This window comes from Cervus elaphus, chromosome 4 (genome assembly GCF_910594005.1).
Source record: "Cervus elaphus chromosome 4, mCerEla1.1, whole genome shotgun sequence".
Taxonomy (NCBI): domain Eukaryota; kingdom Metazoa; phylum Chordata; class Mammalia; order Artiodactyla; family Cervidae; genus Cervus; species Cervus elaphus.
Window position 1 is genome coordinate 37,562,318 of NC_057818.1, and position 15,205 is coordinate 37,577,522.

Consider the following 15,205-nt stretch of genomic DNA (forward strand, 5'->3'; position numbering starts at 1 on the left):
TCTTCCCATTTTTGCCTTGAAAACCTTGCATGTATCTCTATCTGAATTAGCCTCAGAGGGGCTCATCAGTGCTGTCCACTGATCAGATGTGAGAAACGGTATTAAATAAAGCTCATATCTATTTGAGTAGACACACCAGGCTTAGTGATAGACGTTAGGACATTTATTTCAGTATACAGTCAACTCTCTGCTATAATATATGTGTTCCTAGAAATCACCATGCTATGCCAAATCATGCAGCAAAAAACAGGGTTTATGGGAAGAAATGGGTTAAGGACCTAACAGACAAAAATTTGTCAGTGACACAGACACAAACAAGAATGTAATAGCATAGTAGCACAGTTTTACACATGTTAAATGGTTGAGATCATAATACCACAGTAAAGATGCAGGATTCCACGAGAAGACCTGCTGTTTGCTTGTGGAAGCAGGTGCCTGAGGATTAGAGCTTGTTGAGTGTTGTCGTGTTGTGGTACGGGAGGGTTTTCTGAACTCAGACGGGAGTTGTAACACCAGATGTGGGTGAGTGCGATATGTAACGTGTCCCAAAGTGAGGTAGCCGGTAGATGTGTGTGGTTTTCTGTGTTCCTACACTACTGGGTTCAGCCCAGGGAAGTCTTCTGTGTTCATATAGTATGTTTAGAAGACAAATACATGCACAGCAAGCACAAAATTCACATCATACTCACGTTGTTCCCTTAAGTATCAAATCACACTGGCATAGACCTGTGTCTTCAAAATAAGCATTTCAGCAGAACTGACTGTACCACCTTCCTCTTGGCAGTACCCAAAAGTAGAAGTAGATAAAATCAGTGTAAAACATAAAGACTAAGGGACCATTCGCATCCTTTATAAAATGGTAATCATTTAATAAACAAAAATAAATCTTTGCATCCCTTATATGTAGGTTACTATATTCTAGGTCAGTGGAGTTACTGTCAGACTGTGTTGAATGTGGGAATAACAGGAGTATGGGGATGGGTGGTCCTTGTCTATATTTTGTGGTGATTTTGCCTTTTGGATCCACTGTTTGGATCATCTGCTACCTTGTCTTTCTGCCCCTGGCACAGATGAGCCACCCTTAGCACTCACACACAGAGACAGCGGTGGAATAGCCAATAAATAGCAGTTTACTGTGTTTCTTGGTTCATCCAGATCTCTTTTAAAGACCCTCTGTAAAGGAGTCCTATATTTTAAAAAGAAATGTGATCTTGAATATATATGATGCTAGGAGAACAAGGGGAATTGTATGATTTGTGACTTTGAGAGGTAATAGGTTACAAAGGCCGGAGGGTCCACGGGTGAACTTTAGGTGTGGGGGTCTGTGAATCCCAAAAACTGCACGCATTTTTGTTGGTAAGTGCATTTTGCAGGGAAGGAGTCTTCAGCTTTCATTACCTCCCTAAAAGGATCTTTTATCCAAAAATGGCCAGTAAACAGTGATTTGGAAAAATCCATGGGAATGTAGATTCATAGGGGTTATGTAGGGGAATTTAGCACTATCTGTGGGATGTCTAATAACCTTGAGTCCGTAAAGGGGAGCTCTCATAGTTTTCTCAAGAAGCAGGCATGGGTCCCATTGTCAGGGACGGCGTGGAGCTGGTCTGACCAGCGGGTTGGTCTTGCGTGTTGTCTTTGATGTGTCCTGTCAAATTAGCCAGATCAGTAGTGAAGGACCCCATTGAACCAGGACTTAGGCCTTTCACCAGCATGTCTCATGCCTCCCTTGACTTTATTTTGCAGATGGGAGCAGCGAGAGCTCCCCAACGGGCGTGTCTATTATGTTGACCATAACACCAAGACCACCACCTGGGAGCGGCCTCTTCCTCCAGGGTAAGACTTGGACCATTGAGCCCCGAGGCTCTAGAACTGGCACCCAGAGTCCCCCGTCGGCTTCTCCACCACTCTGCCACGATCATCTCTTTATTTCCCCCACTCTCCTCCTTTCTCTCTCTTTTCCCCTCCTCCCATAGTCCTCCTCTTCTGTGGTCTCTGCTCTCTCATTCTATTTTCCCTTCTCCCTCCATTCGTTGCCTTGGCCATGGGAGTTCTTTGCTTTCTTATTTATTTATTTGACTGCACTGGGTCTTTGTTGTGACATGCAGGATCTTCGATCTTTCTGGTGCATGTGGGATCTTTTAGGTGCATCACGTGGGATCTAGTTCCGTGCCCCGGGATCGAACTCGGGCCCCCTGCATTGGGAGCATGGAGTCTTAGCAACTGGACCACCAGTGTAGTCCCCTGGCCCTGGGCTTTCTTAAGTGATATTCAGAGCCCCATGACTGTTGGGTTCTGGAGGAAGGAGGGCTTGGGAGGCCTCTGAGGCTATTGGTCTCTCAGTAGCTTCAGACATCTCACCTGCAGAAATAACCTATAGGGTGCAGTTTTCAGTTTCAGCAGACATAGCGAAGCATAGGGACATTTATCCTGGGTCCCTTAATTGCTTTTCCTACCCACTTTAATTCTGTTCTCATTTCTTAGGACATACTAGGATATTTAGAGCATCTATGGGGGAATAGCGTGCACAAGGAAGCCTAGATAGGGTGTTGATGAGTTTCGCAGCGCCCTGCCTCCCGCCAGCCCCTGGAGACAGTGTGCTGCTGCATTCGGCTGGGCTTCGTGAGAACGCAGTGAAGTTCTCCAAAACCCAAGGATAAGTGAGGCTTCCAAGTAAGAGAAGACTGTCCAAGTTCAAGGAGAAGGGGTTTGGTTCCCTGTCTGCCAGGGACAGAAAGTTCTTTCCACATGTGTCTCCCAGTCCTAAGAACTTTCGAAAGGGAGTGTATTCTGCTCTCAGGAAAGAATCACCAGCAGAGCAGCCATGAAGGCCTCCTACGCAGAACATGAATGCTGACTTCCTCCTCCGAAGCTGGTGGAGGGCGAGGATGTCAGAGTGGGCAGGGAGAACCCTGTGCTCCGTTTTGTTCACCTGTCAGGCGTGTGCTGGGCAAATACCGCCTCGTTTCCCAGTCCTACAAGTTTCCATGCATGGACTGCTTTTAGTTTCAGTTTCCCTAGTAGAATGCTTGTGTTTTCCTTTCCTTTCTTGTCCTTCTGGAAATCACACTCATAATCCACCATCCTTAGTTCTCACGGCTCCCCCTCTCTTTTCTTAAACGAAGGAAACCTCATTTATTTTATTTTTTCTAACATTTATTTATGTGGTTGTGTCAGGTCTTGGTTGTGTCACGCGGGATCTTCCGTTGCAGCACACAGACTCCCTACTTGGAGGGCGCGGGCTCAGTTGTTCCACGGCATGTGGGATCTTAGTTCCCCAATCAGGGATCAAGCCTGCATCCCTTGCATCGCAAGGTGGCTTCTTAACCACTGGACCACCAGGGAAGTCCCCGTTTTCTCCTTTGATTTAAAGTCCAAGGAACTTACCAAAGTTAAACGTCTACTTCTTAGAAAAAGAATTAAACATTTTATTATGGATATTCTAGAAATGTTCATATTGAAGTTTTCAAATGTGCACAAAGAATCCCCACACTGTCAACACCTAGCTTCAATAATTATCAACTCAAGGCCATCCTTGTTTCATTGGTACCAGGAGTTGGCAAAATCTGCCTGCCACCTGTTTTCATAAATAAAGTTTTATTGGAACAGAGCCCCTCTCATTTGTTTTCTTATGGTCCATGGCTGCTCTTGTGCTCGTTGGGAGAGCTGAGTAATTACGACACAGACTGCACCACCAGTAAAGACTGAAATGTTTGCTTTGCGACCCTTTGTAGAAGACATTTGCTAACCCCTGCTCTGTCACCTCGTTCACCCCTCCCCCACCCCATCTTAGATTATTCTGAAGCAAATCCCAGACGTCGTGTTATTTTATCCAAGTTTCAGTATACATGTCTAAAAGATGTTCTCTTTTAAAAGTAAAACCACTGTATTTTTAAGTGTTTACCTACTACCATCAAATACAGAGTCAGATTTCTGGGTAGCGGTCAGATTTCTCCAGCTGTCTCATAAATTAATCATCAACTTTTTTTTTTTTAATCATCAACTTTTAACAGGATGTGTTACACACTTGTACTTCGTGTGTTTACAGCACATATAACTCTTTAAGTCTGTTGGTTGCTTGCCTCTTAACCTCTCTGGTTTCTAAGTTATGGGAACCTTGACCTGGTGAACATATGATGAAATATAAATGAAGATATTTAATGGTGTCTTTGAAGAATGGCTGAGGGTTTACTCTTGTTTAAGTGTTGAGGTGGGATACTAGAGCCAGCTTTCTTATTTTCAAGATAGTTATAATGATTTTTTTTTTAGAAAAAGATTCATTTATTTATTCTTGGCTGTGCTGGGTCTTTGTTGTTGTGTGTGGGCTTTCTCTAGTTGTGACGGGCGTGGGCTACTCTTGTTGTGGGGCGCAGGCTCTGGGTGCTCGGGCTTGAGCAGTTGCAGCATGAGGCTCCGTGCTTGTGATGTGAGGGCTTAGTTGCTCTGTGGCACGTGGGATCTTCCCGGACAGGAATCGAATCGGAGTCTCCTGCATTGCAAGGTGGATTCTTAACCACTGGACCACCAGGAAAGCCCTATGATGTTTTATCGGCTCAGCTCTGTGCCCTCCACAGCCCATGAGTTCTTCCTGAGTTTTCGGCCCTTTGAACTCCTGGCACTTAGTTCTACGATGTAACAGGGAACCTGGAAAGAAGAGAATGCTCAAGCTTTCATCGCTAATTACTGGGAGAAGTTCTGCTTTAGGGAAGTATTACCATGGTGAGAGCAATCTTGAAACTACAGATGGAGCCATTGCATTGTATCAGGAGTCCTAGTCATCCAGGAGCAAGACTGAGCCGAAAGATTCACTTTATTGTCTGTCCCCTCTGTCTCACCGATGGGACTCTTGTATAAAGACCAGTCGTTTATATGTTTTTTTTTTTTTTTCGTTTATATGTTTTATCCTCACTTTGAGAATCATTATTCTAGTTAGAATAAAGGTTGAAATGCATATTGTCCTAACTTGTTCATAGCTTACAAAAGCTCTTGCCACTTAATAATACCATATTACATATTTGAAGTTTGCTAAGAGAATAGATCTAAAAAGTTCTCATCACAGGAAAAAAAAAATTGTAACCATGTGCAGTGACAAATGTTAACTACACTTACTGTGGTGATTGTTTTGCAATATATACAAATATTGAATCTTTATGTTGTAAAGATAAAACTTAAACCTATTATGTTACATGTCAATTAGGTCTCAGTTAAAAAAAAAAAGCAACCAGTCATTTTATCCAGGAGCAAAAAGTGTTGGACCTGGTAATTCAGGATGAGTGCAATGGTTTGTCTTCAGACACTTTTAGGTGGTTCTCAGTCCAGAGGTGAGCAGGGGGAGTAGGCACTATAGAGCATGGTATTGGGGACCATTGTTACAGAGGACTCCAACTTGGTCTTTAGGAAAGGCTGGGGGTGGACTTCAGTGAAAAGAGGAAGGTGATCCAGGTTAGGGGAACAGTGTGAATGTGAAAGGTATGTTTAGGGAATGATGCATGGAGCAGTTTTGGTGGAGTGGAGGGTTTGTGTGAAACAGAGATGACCAAAGTGTGTCTAGTAAGGCCTTTGGGTTTGGTGCAGTTGCCCCCTGGAATCAAACAGCATGAAAGGGCCTCCAACTGCTGCTGTGTTTTTATTGATTGTAATTCTGCCTAAGATTTCACCTTCTATCAAGGGTGTGATTATGCTGTTTGACAGTCTGAAATTCACCAATGCAGAGGACATATGGATCAAACATGTTTATTTCCATTCCTTCTTGAAAACCCACTAAAATGGCAATAAAAGTTATTTTAAAACGTATAATGATAAAGGCATGGAAGAGGAGAAAAAGCATATGGGAGATTGTAATCAAAGTTTAGTTGCTGAAGGATAAATGGTAGGACTGAGAAAGCTGAAACGCAAGCTTCCAGTGTGGGGTTTCCACCCAAAAGGCAGCCAGTTTGCACCGTGGAGCCTTAGAAAGCCTCAACCGTCAGGGACATATAGGGTATGTGTGTGAATGTGTTATGTGTAATGAGACTAAAAACCTGAAGTTTAAAACTTGGGCAGGGAGCATCTAGATTCCTAGGTTGTCAGCTGTCACTCCCAACCCCCGCCACATGCATGTGTGCACACATACACACATGCAACCGCATGGCTACTGCTAGTGTAAGAAGTTCCTGGTGGAGCAGAACCAGTGTGGTGAGCACGGTCATAGCTGAAGGCAGAGATGAACTCAGGAAAAAGGGATTGAGAATGCTATCCTCAGGGAAAAGATTGGAAAGTTGTTTATTTATTTATTTATTTTTGCTGGGGTAGTGACAGGTAGCTCAGTTGGTAAAGAATCTGCCTGCAGTGAGGGAAACCTGGGTTCGATCCCTGGGTTGGGAAGATCCCTTGGAGAAGGGAACGGCTACACACTCCAGTATTCTGGCCTGGAGAATCCTATGGACTGTATAGCCCATGGGGTCACAAAGAGTTGGACACAACTGAGTGATTTTCCCTTTCACTTTCTTTCAGTGACCAGTCTAAGGGCAGAAAACTGCAGATCATGATATTTGAGGATCTTTTAGTGAAACAGCTGAGCAAATCCAGAAATCAACTTTTAGACATTTTAGCACTCAGCTGTGAGGATTGATACAAAGCCATCCTCAGATATGCAGCGTTTCAAAAAATTAACTTTGGTCCATCCTCTCTCAGAAACTCCTAGCTGTTTTCTTCCACCAGACAAGAGGAAACAGAGAAAGAAATCGTGAGATGCAGGACACAGGAGACTGACTCAGCTCAGGGGCCAAGAGGAAGATGAAAGAGGATGGTGAGGACAGGAAAGTAAAGCAGGCCTGGAGAGCAGCTGTCTGCCTCAGACAAAGGGTGCTGGACAGATGAGGCCAAGAGTTAAGTGACCCTGGGTGGCACCTGCCCTGTCAGAGTCTGGGGCTGAATTAGTGGCAGGTCCTTGAAGTCCAAGCCGAATAAAACATGCAGTTCTTAACTCTAGAGAAAAAGCTGTACAAGTAAGGACGTGTATGTATAGTATTCTACAAAGTTATAATCAGAACTCCAAATATTGATCTAATGACGCTTTTCTAAATTGGGAGGACAGGACAGGAGAGAGCTCTGTGTGTGTTGGCCGGCAGGGTACAAGGACTAATTCCTCAGCTTCGATAGTGGCAAGTCCGTAGTAATCTCTGACTTGGCAGAAATCAAGAAATTATGGAGTAAGCATTTGTTTAGAAGATACAATCAAGAGTTGAAGGTAATTGTTGCCCCCGGGGAGCAGAATTCAGCAGTGGGGAGAAGGAGGGCAGGAGACACTGGTTTTCATTGTCTCTCCCATAGTACTGTTTGTTTCAAACTATAGATACATGAGTCCTTTGCTAACAAATAAAAATAAATAAAGATCACCCGTTTGGAGTATTTATGAGAAAGGTGGGAAGGTTCCAGGTTATTGTGAGCGTTAAATATTAATTTGACATTTTGACTCCAGCATTTCATAAAGGGTCAGTCTGCTGGGGTTACCCTGATGGCAGTTTATGGGCTGGATTGCATGGGAAGGTTCATTCAAGGATACTTGGACATGGAAATGGAAAGTCAAGGACAGGGAGACAAAATAAAAAGAAGCCCTGGGGCTGAGTGGCTTACTGACATCAGAGGGAAAGGGAAAGTCAGGAATGATGGTGTGGTTGCATTCCTGGGTGGAGGACTGATGTGAGGAAGACTGTGGAAGATTCAGGTGTGGGGCGAGAGCGATGGCGTTTAGGTGAATCCAGAGTGATGGCTGGTCGTGAAAGCAAGGCAGTCCAGCAGGCGGAATCCATGCGCAATCCAGGAACGGGCCTTGGGAAGTGAAGAGAAGCCATTTTTAGGGAGGTTTTCAGTTTGAAAGAATCATTGAAGAGGTGGCAGCAAAAGTCAGCTAGGAGGCTAACCCTGAAAGCTGAGGAAAGTATCAGTCAGCCCAAAGCATGATAGTCTTGTGAGTAAGATCAGAATTCAGAGATGGTGTGAGAAGGTAGTCAGGGAACAGAGACCCTCTGACACTTTGGAATCATCCAGTGTAATCCATTGTGGGTTCCTTTTGCACTGGGTGAATCCTGTTTTCTTCAGTAGTATCTCCGTCTTATCTTCTTGAAACTCCTTTTCTCCCCCTTCTCGTTTCAGACTTATAATGGGAAATTCAGGCATACACCAAATTTGAGAGAATAGTACAATGACTCCCTTGTAACCATGGCCTGGTTCTGACAGTTAGGAAGATTTTGTTTCATCTGACCTCCCACTCTTCAGGGGAGGCGACTGATGAATTGTCAAGCAAGTTCCAGTCATCCCATCCTTTGATCTATAAATACACCACATACGCCTCTAACAGATGAGATTAAAACAAAAAATCAGAATGCCATTATCCCGACATAATTAGTAGGACTTCCTCACCTCATGTCACCTGCAGTCTGTGTTCTGTTTTCCCCAATTGTCTTAAAAACATTTTCACACTTGATTTGTTTGAATCAGATCCAAACTCAAGATCAACACATTGCTTTTGGCTGATAATCTCATACGTCTCTCTTAATCTGTAAGTTCCTTCAACCTTTTCTTTTTTTTTTTTTTAATGACCATATATTTGTTGAAGATCTTGGACATCTGTCTTGTAGAAATTCTCATATAATGAATGTGGCTGATTGTGATTCCTGGTGTTGTGTTACATGCTCCTTTATTCCTTATCTTTCCTGGCAAACTGGTCATTAGATGTGGAGGCTTAATTAGATTCAAATTCATTTTTAAAAAATTGAAATATAATTTACACACAGTGAGATAAACAGATCTCTGTTCTGCAGCTCACTGAGTTTTGACAAATGCATACATTCATGTCACGCACACTCCATCAAAATGTAAAACATTTCTGTCACCCTGCAGAGCTCCCTTTCTTTCTTTCTTTTGATCACTTCTTCACCATATATGTGGAAATCAAGCTACACCTGCCAAGCACAGCTGAGAATTTTCACTCCCTGTTCTAGCCCTGCCTTGCCCGTGAATATTTTAGGGCCGACTTTGGAAGATTGCTTCCTTACTAAAGATAACGTGGAGAGTCCTACTGTCTTTTACACCAACTCTTCCTACGACCAGTCAATATATTTTTGCTGGCATCTTATGTCAGGACAATTTCAGTTGCAAGGAACAAAAATTGGGATCCAAATTGGCTTGAATAATGAAGAGATTTCACTGCCTCATGATCCTGAAAATTCTAGACATAGATCCTGGTTTCAAGGGAACCATGATCCAGTGATTCAAACAGTATTCCCGGGGGACTGGCTTTTTTCCCCCATTTTTCTGCTCTGCCATCCACTGGGTCAACTTCATGTTGTGTTTGGGTCCAGGATGTTAGCCAGTCCCAGGACTACATGCTTTCTAAATTACATCTGGCAAGGAAGACTCTATTTTTCCCACTGTAAGTACTAAAAATTATGAGATTCACCCTGATTGGTTCAACATAGGTCACATGCCCACTCCCGGTCCAGTCAGCCATTCAACTCGAGTCAGGAGTATAGTCAGCTGCCCCAGAGCCACTTGGATCTCTGAAATGGAATTCAGGGGCTGTTGGTAGAAGAGGCTGGTTGGGGCTTCCCTGGTGGTCCAGTGGTTGACTTCACCTTCCAGTTTAGGGCGTGTGGGTTCGATTCCTGGTCAGGAAGCTAAGATCCCACAGGCCTCGTGGTCAAAAACCCAGAACATAAGCAATAGAAGCAGTCTTGTATCAAATTCAATAAAGACTTTAAAAAATAGTTCACATTAAAAAAATCTTTAAATGTAAAAAAAGAAAAAAAATGATTGAGATCAGTTGCTGCAGGGGCAACCACAGATGATTCTAACGTCATCTAACATCATCTAACATCTAACAGATGATTCTGTTAGAATCATCATGGCCCCCAAAGCCTCCATGACTGGGCCCCACCTGGTTCTGCCTCCCTGGAGCAGCCCAGTTCCTGGGCCAGACTCTACACCAGACCTTTCCTCGCCATCCTCTTTGCCAGCCTGCCCGAAATTTCTCTTTGTGAGCACAGGGGTAAGGTGGTCACCGTGTTCACTCGGAGCTTGATGTTTTCAGCTGGGAGAAACGCACAGACCCCCGAGGCAGGTTCTACTATGTGGACCACAATACCCGGACCACCACGTGGCAGCGCCCCACGGCCGAGTACGTGCGGAACTACGAGCAGTGGCAGTCCCAACGCAACCAGCTCCAGGGCGCCATGCAGCACTTCAGCCAAAGGTTCCTCTACCAGGTGAGACGCGGGGGCCGGCCACAAGGTGGCGCTGTGAAACAGGCAGCCTCACACATTCTCCTTCGACCTGTTCCACTGAGTAGGGAAAATGGTGGGTAGAAATGTCAGTGCTCTGACCCTGGAGATTTTACTCATCACAGCGAAATTCCTCAAAACTCCGGCATTTCTAACTTAGTGACTCCGTGTCTACTTCTGTGTTCATGGACTCAGTACCTGTGTCTGAAACCGAATTTCCCATCTTCCTTCTGAGACTGGATTTCTCTTCCAGTCCTTCCATCCAGGTCCATGTATCCTGCCTTGAGACCTGAAGGTCACTGTGACCTCTCCCATACCGCACCTTTTCAAATCAAAGCAGTCACCCAAATCCTTCCCTTTCCATCGCTGCTACTGGTTTTCTTTAGATCTTTATTATCTGACAGATTCTAAAAGCTGGGGGGACTTTAATGTTCACCTGGATCTGGGATGGGCAAACTATGGCCTCTGGACCAAATTGGCCCCCATCTGGTTTCGTAAATTAAAGTTTTATTGGAACACATGTACACTCGGTAGTCAAGGTTTTGGCTGTGGCTGCTTTCATGCTGCAGTGACAGAGCTGAGTAGCCACAACAGAGACCAGGTGGCCCATAAAGTCTAACTATTTTTTTATGGCCGTTTACAGAAAAATTGTATGGACCCATTGGTCTAGATCAACTTTCTTCTATCTGATTCCTGATTTCCCCCTTCTCCTGCCACCTTTAAGGTGAAGGCAGCCTTGGAATTGTCTCTTTGCTGGCATTCTCTCTTCTCTGATCTGTACTGTTTTGAGCAGAACTATCTTTAAATATCACTGTAATTTTGCCACTTTTTAAAAAATCACTGTAGAGGATTTAAGGGAGGGGGGGCTTTGCTCTGAATTGATCACTGGTTCAAAACCTTCTGTGGCCATTACCTTCAGAATAACATTTAAATTTTCTAGTCCAGGATTCAGAGTTTTGTGGTTCTGTGTCTCTAGGAACCTTCCTTCCTGGGTCTCCGTTTCATTGGAGCCCTTCCCAGCAACCCAGTGCTTGGTGGGGAACCTCTTTGACAGAGAGGTGGGATTCTCAAGTTATAACTCTGCATTTTCTCTGAGCCCCTTGAATTTGAAGCTTGGGATCTGCAGTATAGAACCTGCACAGGGTGTGGTATATTGGAAGTTGGAAACTTGTTTAGCTGGTCTATGATACTACCATGTTTAACAAATGTTATTTCTATTTGAAATGAACTTTAACCCCACAACTTGTGTCTAAGTGCTCAGAAAACCTGTAATTCCAGTTAATGGAATAGCATTCATCATCAGCTTTGCCATCATTTCCACCTCTTTCTATGTTCACCCAAAGCATGAGCCACCCCATCAACCATAAGGCATTGCCCTTGGCTGGCTTGTTACTTCTTTTGTTTGTGGGGGCTGACTGCTCACCGTATAGTGTTTCCTTAGTATGAATGAGCAGAAAGTCTGCTGTTTGTCACATTGAGTTGCCTCCAAGGTCAGCTTGATGTCTGTCTACACCCGTGCTCCGTGGTGTGTACCTAGTTCAGCATCTATACTGCTGGGCATCTGGCCGCCCACTCCACAGCCCCTCTATATATGCTGGGTATCATATTCTGGTATGTTTGAAAACTGGCTGGAATCTGGCCCTTCCCTGCATTTCAGAAATTATTCCTCTTGAGTTGGGCCCCAAGGACTTTGCCTGCCATTTCCTTGGGTGGTCGTGGCTGCAAAACTGGGATGGTCTGAGCAGCTTTGTCCTTTGACTTAGAGACAAGGACGCATTTTAGGAGCCTTGCATAGTTTTGTCTCCCTGCTTACCCAACTTCTCAAATTGAAAAAGAAAAATCCATTGAAGAGCTCCTTCTCCCCCTTCCCTTCCAACACACCGTGTGGGTTCTGTCAGTTGGCCCAGATGTTTGGTGTGTGAGAGGGAAGATTCTGGAGCTCATGTCTGCTTGTGCTTTTGGAGGCCTCATCCCCCTTCGCCTGCCTCTCTCATTTCAGCAACACCATTCCGGGCCTGCAGAGGTAGAACTTTGACTTGGAGTGTGCCCTGAAAGTAAAAGTTCAGTGCTTAAAATAAAAAAGTTCGTTCTGAGTCCTCTAATACGGTTTCCTCAGCGTGGCTGGGGATCCAGGAGGGTTCTAGATGGAGTGATGATTCCCTTTTCTCCTTGAAACAAGACTCATGTTGAAAAATGTGGTCGGCCTCTCTTTTTGGTTCAGCTCTCAATGTCTCTCTGTTGACTTCCCTCCTCTTTGGAATTGGTTTACCCCTCTTGTTTGCTGTGGTGCCATGTCCTGGTTACAAGTAAGAAGAGTCGCTTTCATAGAGTTATTTTGGGGTTTGGCCTTGGGCCAGGGTTTGACTCGGAAGACTTAAGAGCTGATACTATAGCAGTGGCTTCCCCTCCTCCTCCTCCTCTGCCCCTGCTGCTGCTGCTGACGCTCCTGGGCCAAAACCAGACCTAGTTCTTCTTTGCTGCCCTGCAGAGAACATGAACTATACAGTTTGACGTGGGAAGTCTAGGGAATCCCAGATGACAGCCTGCTGCAATTCCTTCCAGCCTCAACACACACCTTTTTTGATCGCTCTGTTATTGTTCCTTTACTTCTTTTTAAAAATTAGTTAATTAATTTCGTTTAATAAATTTCTTTATTTGACTGCACTGGGTCTTAGTTGTGGCATATGGGGTCTAGTTCTCTGACCAGGGATTGAACCTGGGCCTCCTGCATTGAGAGCACAGAGTCTTAACCACTGGACCACCAGGGAAGTCCCGATCATTCTTTTTTTTTTTTTTTCCCGATCATTCTTGTTTTAAAAAAATATTTATTTATTTTGGCTGCAACAGGTCTCAGTTGCAGCATGCGGGATCTTCAATCTTTGTTGTAGCTTGCGGGTTGGTTCTTTAGTTGTGGCACGTGGGATCTAGTTCCTCGATCAAGGATGGAACCTGGGCCCCCTGCCTTGGGAGCATGGAGTCTTAGCCACTGGGCCACCAGGGAAGTCCCTCGGTCCCTTATTTCTGACACGTTTCCCTCTCCTGATGCCCCAGCGTGCCTTTGTTACTTGTGATCATCACATGCACACTTGTGTTTGACCCATGCTGTCTTGCTTTGCCATCTGTTTTCGTGGTCCTGCTGCCATCCGCAGAGCAAGCCCAGCCTGTTGCTGTGCATCTTCTAATTGCAAAAGGACCCTGCTCGCAGCCTGCTACCATTTCTGTGGCCACTCCTCCTCCTCTGCCACCTCTGTCATCCCCTAATAATCAGAGGAGAACAGCCAGTGTCGGCAAGACCGAAGCACATCACTCTGTGGCTGCTAACGTGTGGACACCAAAGTGCTCTATCCAGAAACAGTGTTTCTTACTCTGTAAAGAGTCCCTTGGATCAAATTCTCAAGCCACCTGGGATTTATTCTGCGCCTACTGGTTGCATCCTTTAAAAAAAAAGAAAGGAGCCTGCCTTCCACACTATGTAACCTCTGTGCCCTCCCCAGAGTTTGTCTTGCCCTCGGCTGTATTTGCTAGACATTCTTTATTTCTGAGTTGGTATCTTAAAATATTACTGGAACTTATCGCTTAGTCCCTGAGGGACTTGAACTCACGTGAGCCCTCTGGCTCGTGGCCTGCGCCCCAGTTCTCCCCACCCAGGGATGATTACCAGGAAAATCATTCAACAGCATTCTTCCTTTCTTTTCCTGACAGTAAAGGAAACTGCCTTGGTCTTTCGGGGTCGCCGGCATACCCCAGGGCCCCTCTTCTGCCAGCAGTCTCCCCACACCCCCCTCTGTGCTCCAGGTAGCACTTGCGATCTCTCATTTCAGGGGAAGGTGTGGTAGAAGACAAGAAGGGGCAGGTGGTTGGCTCATTGCAGCCATGGGATTTGGGGGTTTGGGTTTGCTGGCCAGCAAATACAGATTTTAATTTTTTTAATGTCTCCTTGGCATCCGTTCATCTCCTCTAAACATTTTCCAAGTTGTACTGTATACATTAGGGAAGAAATATCTGAAATAATCAAGTGCTTTGCTTTAACTGTTAAGAGGTAAAATCATGAGTGTCAGCTTCCACTGACCCGTTTCATATATTTGCTCACAAATATCAGGCCTCTCTCCCTTCCTCTCTGTCTCTCTCCCCGTCCTGGGGAGGGGGTGATCTAATAGGATGAGAATGAGAGCATACCAAAGGCATTTTTCAAAAAAAACCACCTGAATGAGAGAGAGCTGACATCGTGTAACGTTTCTGACATTAGAAGAAGGCAAAGGTTAAGAAAGGGGCCTGTAAGCATTTTTTAAAAAATTTTATTTACTTATTTATGCTGTAGCGTGCAGTATGCAGGGTCTTAGTTTCCCAACTGGGGATCACACCCATGCCCCCTGCGTTGGAATTGCGGTGTCTTAACCACCGGACCACCAGGGAAGCCCCAAACATTTTTCATTTCTAGTTCAGTACACACAGAGGCTGTGAGGAAAGACCGTTTGGTGTGTTGATTTGTAGAGTTAGACAGGGAGATGACTGTAAGCCCACTGAAGCCTGGTTGGTACCGTTTGGGAGCTAATTTCCCATCAGAGCTCCTGGATGCTTTGCAGATCATTTGTTTACTCTGAAAACAAAATAAGACAAAAACAATAACAAAAACACAGAAAACCCAAATCAGCAAAAAAACAAACAAACAACAAAAAAACAAAAAAAATTGCACCAAATGCTGCTGCTTTTAATTTCTTAAAATGATCTTTGCTGTAGTCCTTCCCTTTTGCAAGGATGTTCATTGCTCCAGCTCATTGCTCACTCACTGCTTTCTGTTTGGCTTCATTATCTGGAGCGCATGTGTGTTTCACAAGGTGGTTCCTTTCCTTCCTTCCCGAGTATAGCTACAAAAAAGTCAGAGGAGCTTGGATTTTTATGAGATGCTGACTCCCCTCAACCCCCCACCTCCACACGTACACACCAAAAAA

At 44.7% G+C, this 15,205-nt stretch overlaps 1 protein-coding gene and 1 non-coding gene across 6 annotated transcripts in view; one reads left to right on the forward strand and one right to left on the reverse strand.

Moving 5' to 3' along the window:
- Positions 1-15,205, forward strand: part of WWP2 (WW domain containing E3 ubiquitin protein ligase 2) — a 149,171-nt gene that overhangs the window by 116,868 nt on the left and 17,098 nt on the right. For 4 of the 5 annotated variants that reach the window (XM_043898953.1, XM_043898954.1, XM_043898956.1 and 1 more), the window contains 2 exons: positions 1,744-1,833; positions 10,067-10,241. In XM_043898953.1, the coding sequence (XP_043754888.1) occupies positions 1,744-1,833; positions 10,067-10,241 (265 nt within the window). Of the gene's footprint in view, positions 1-1,743; positions 1,838-10,066; positions 10,242-15,205 lie in introns of those variants that run through there. The other variant, XM_043898959.1, reaches the window with a different exon arrangement.
- TRNAE-CUC lies at positions 12,952-13,024 on the reverse strand. Its single transcript has one exon. It is a non-coding gene; the product is annotated as a tRNA-Glu (tRNA).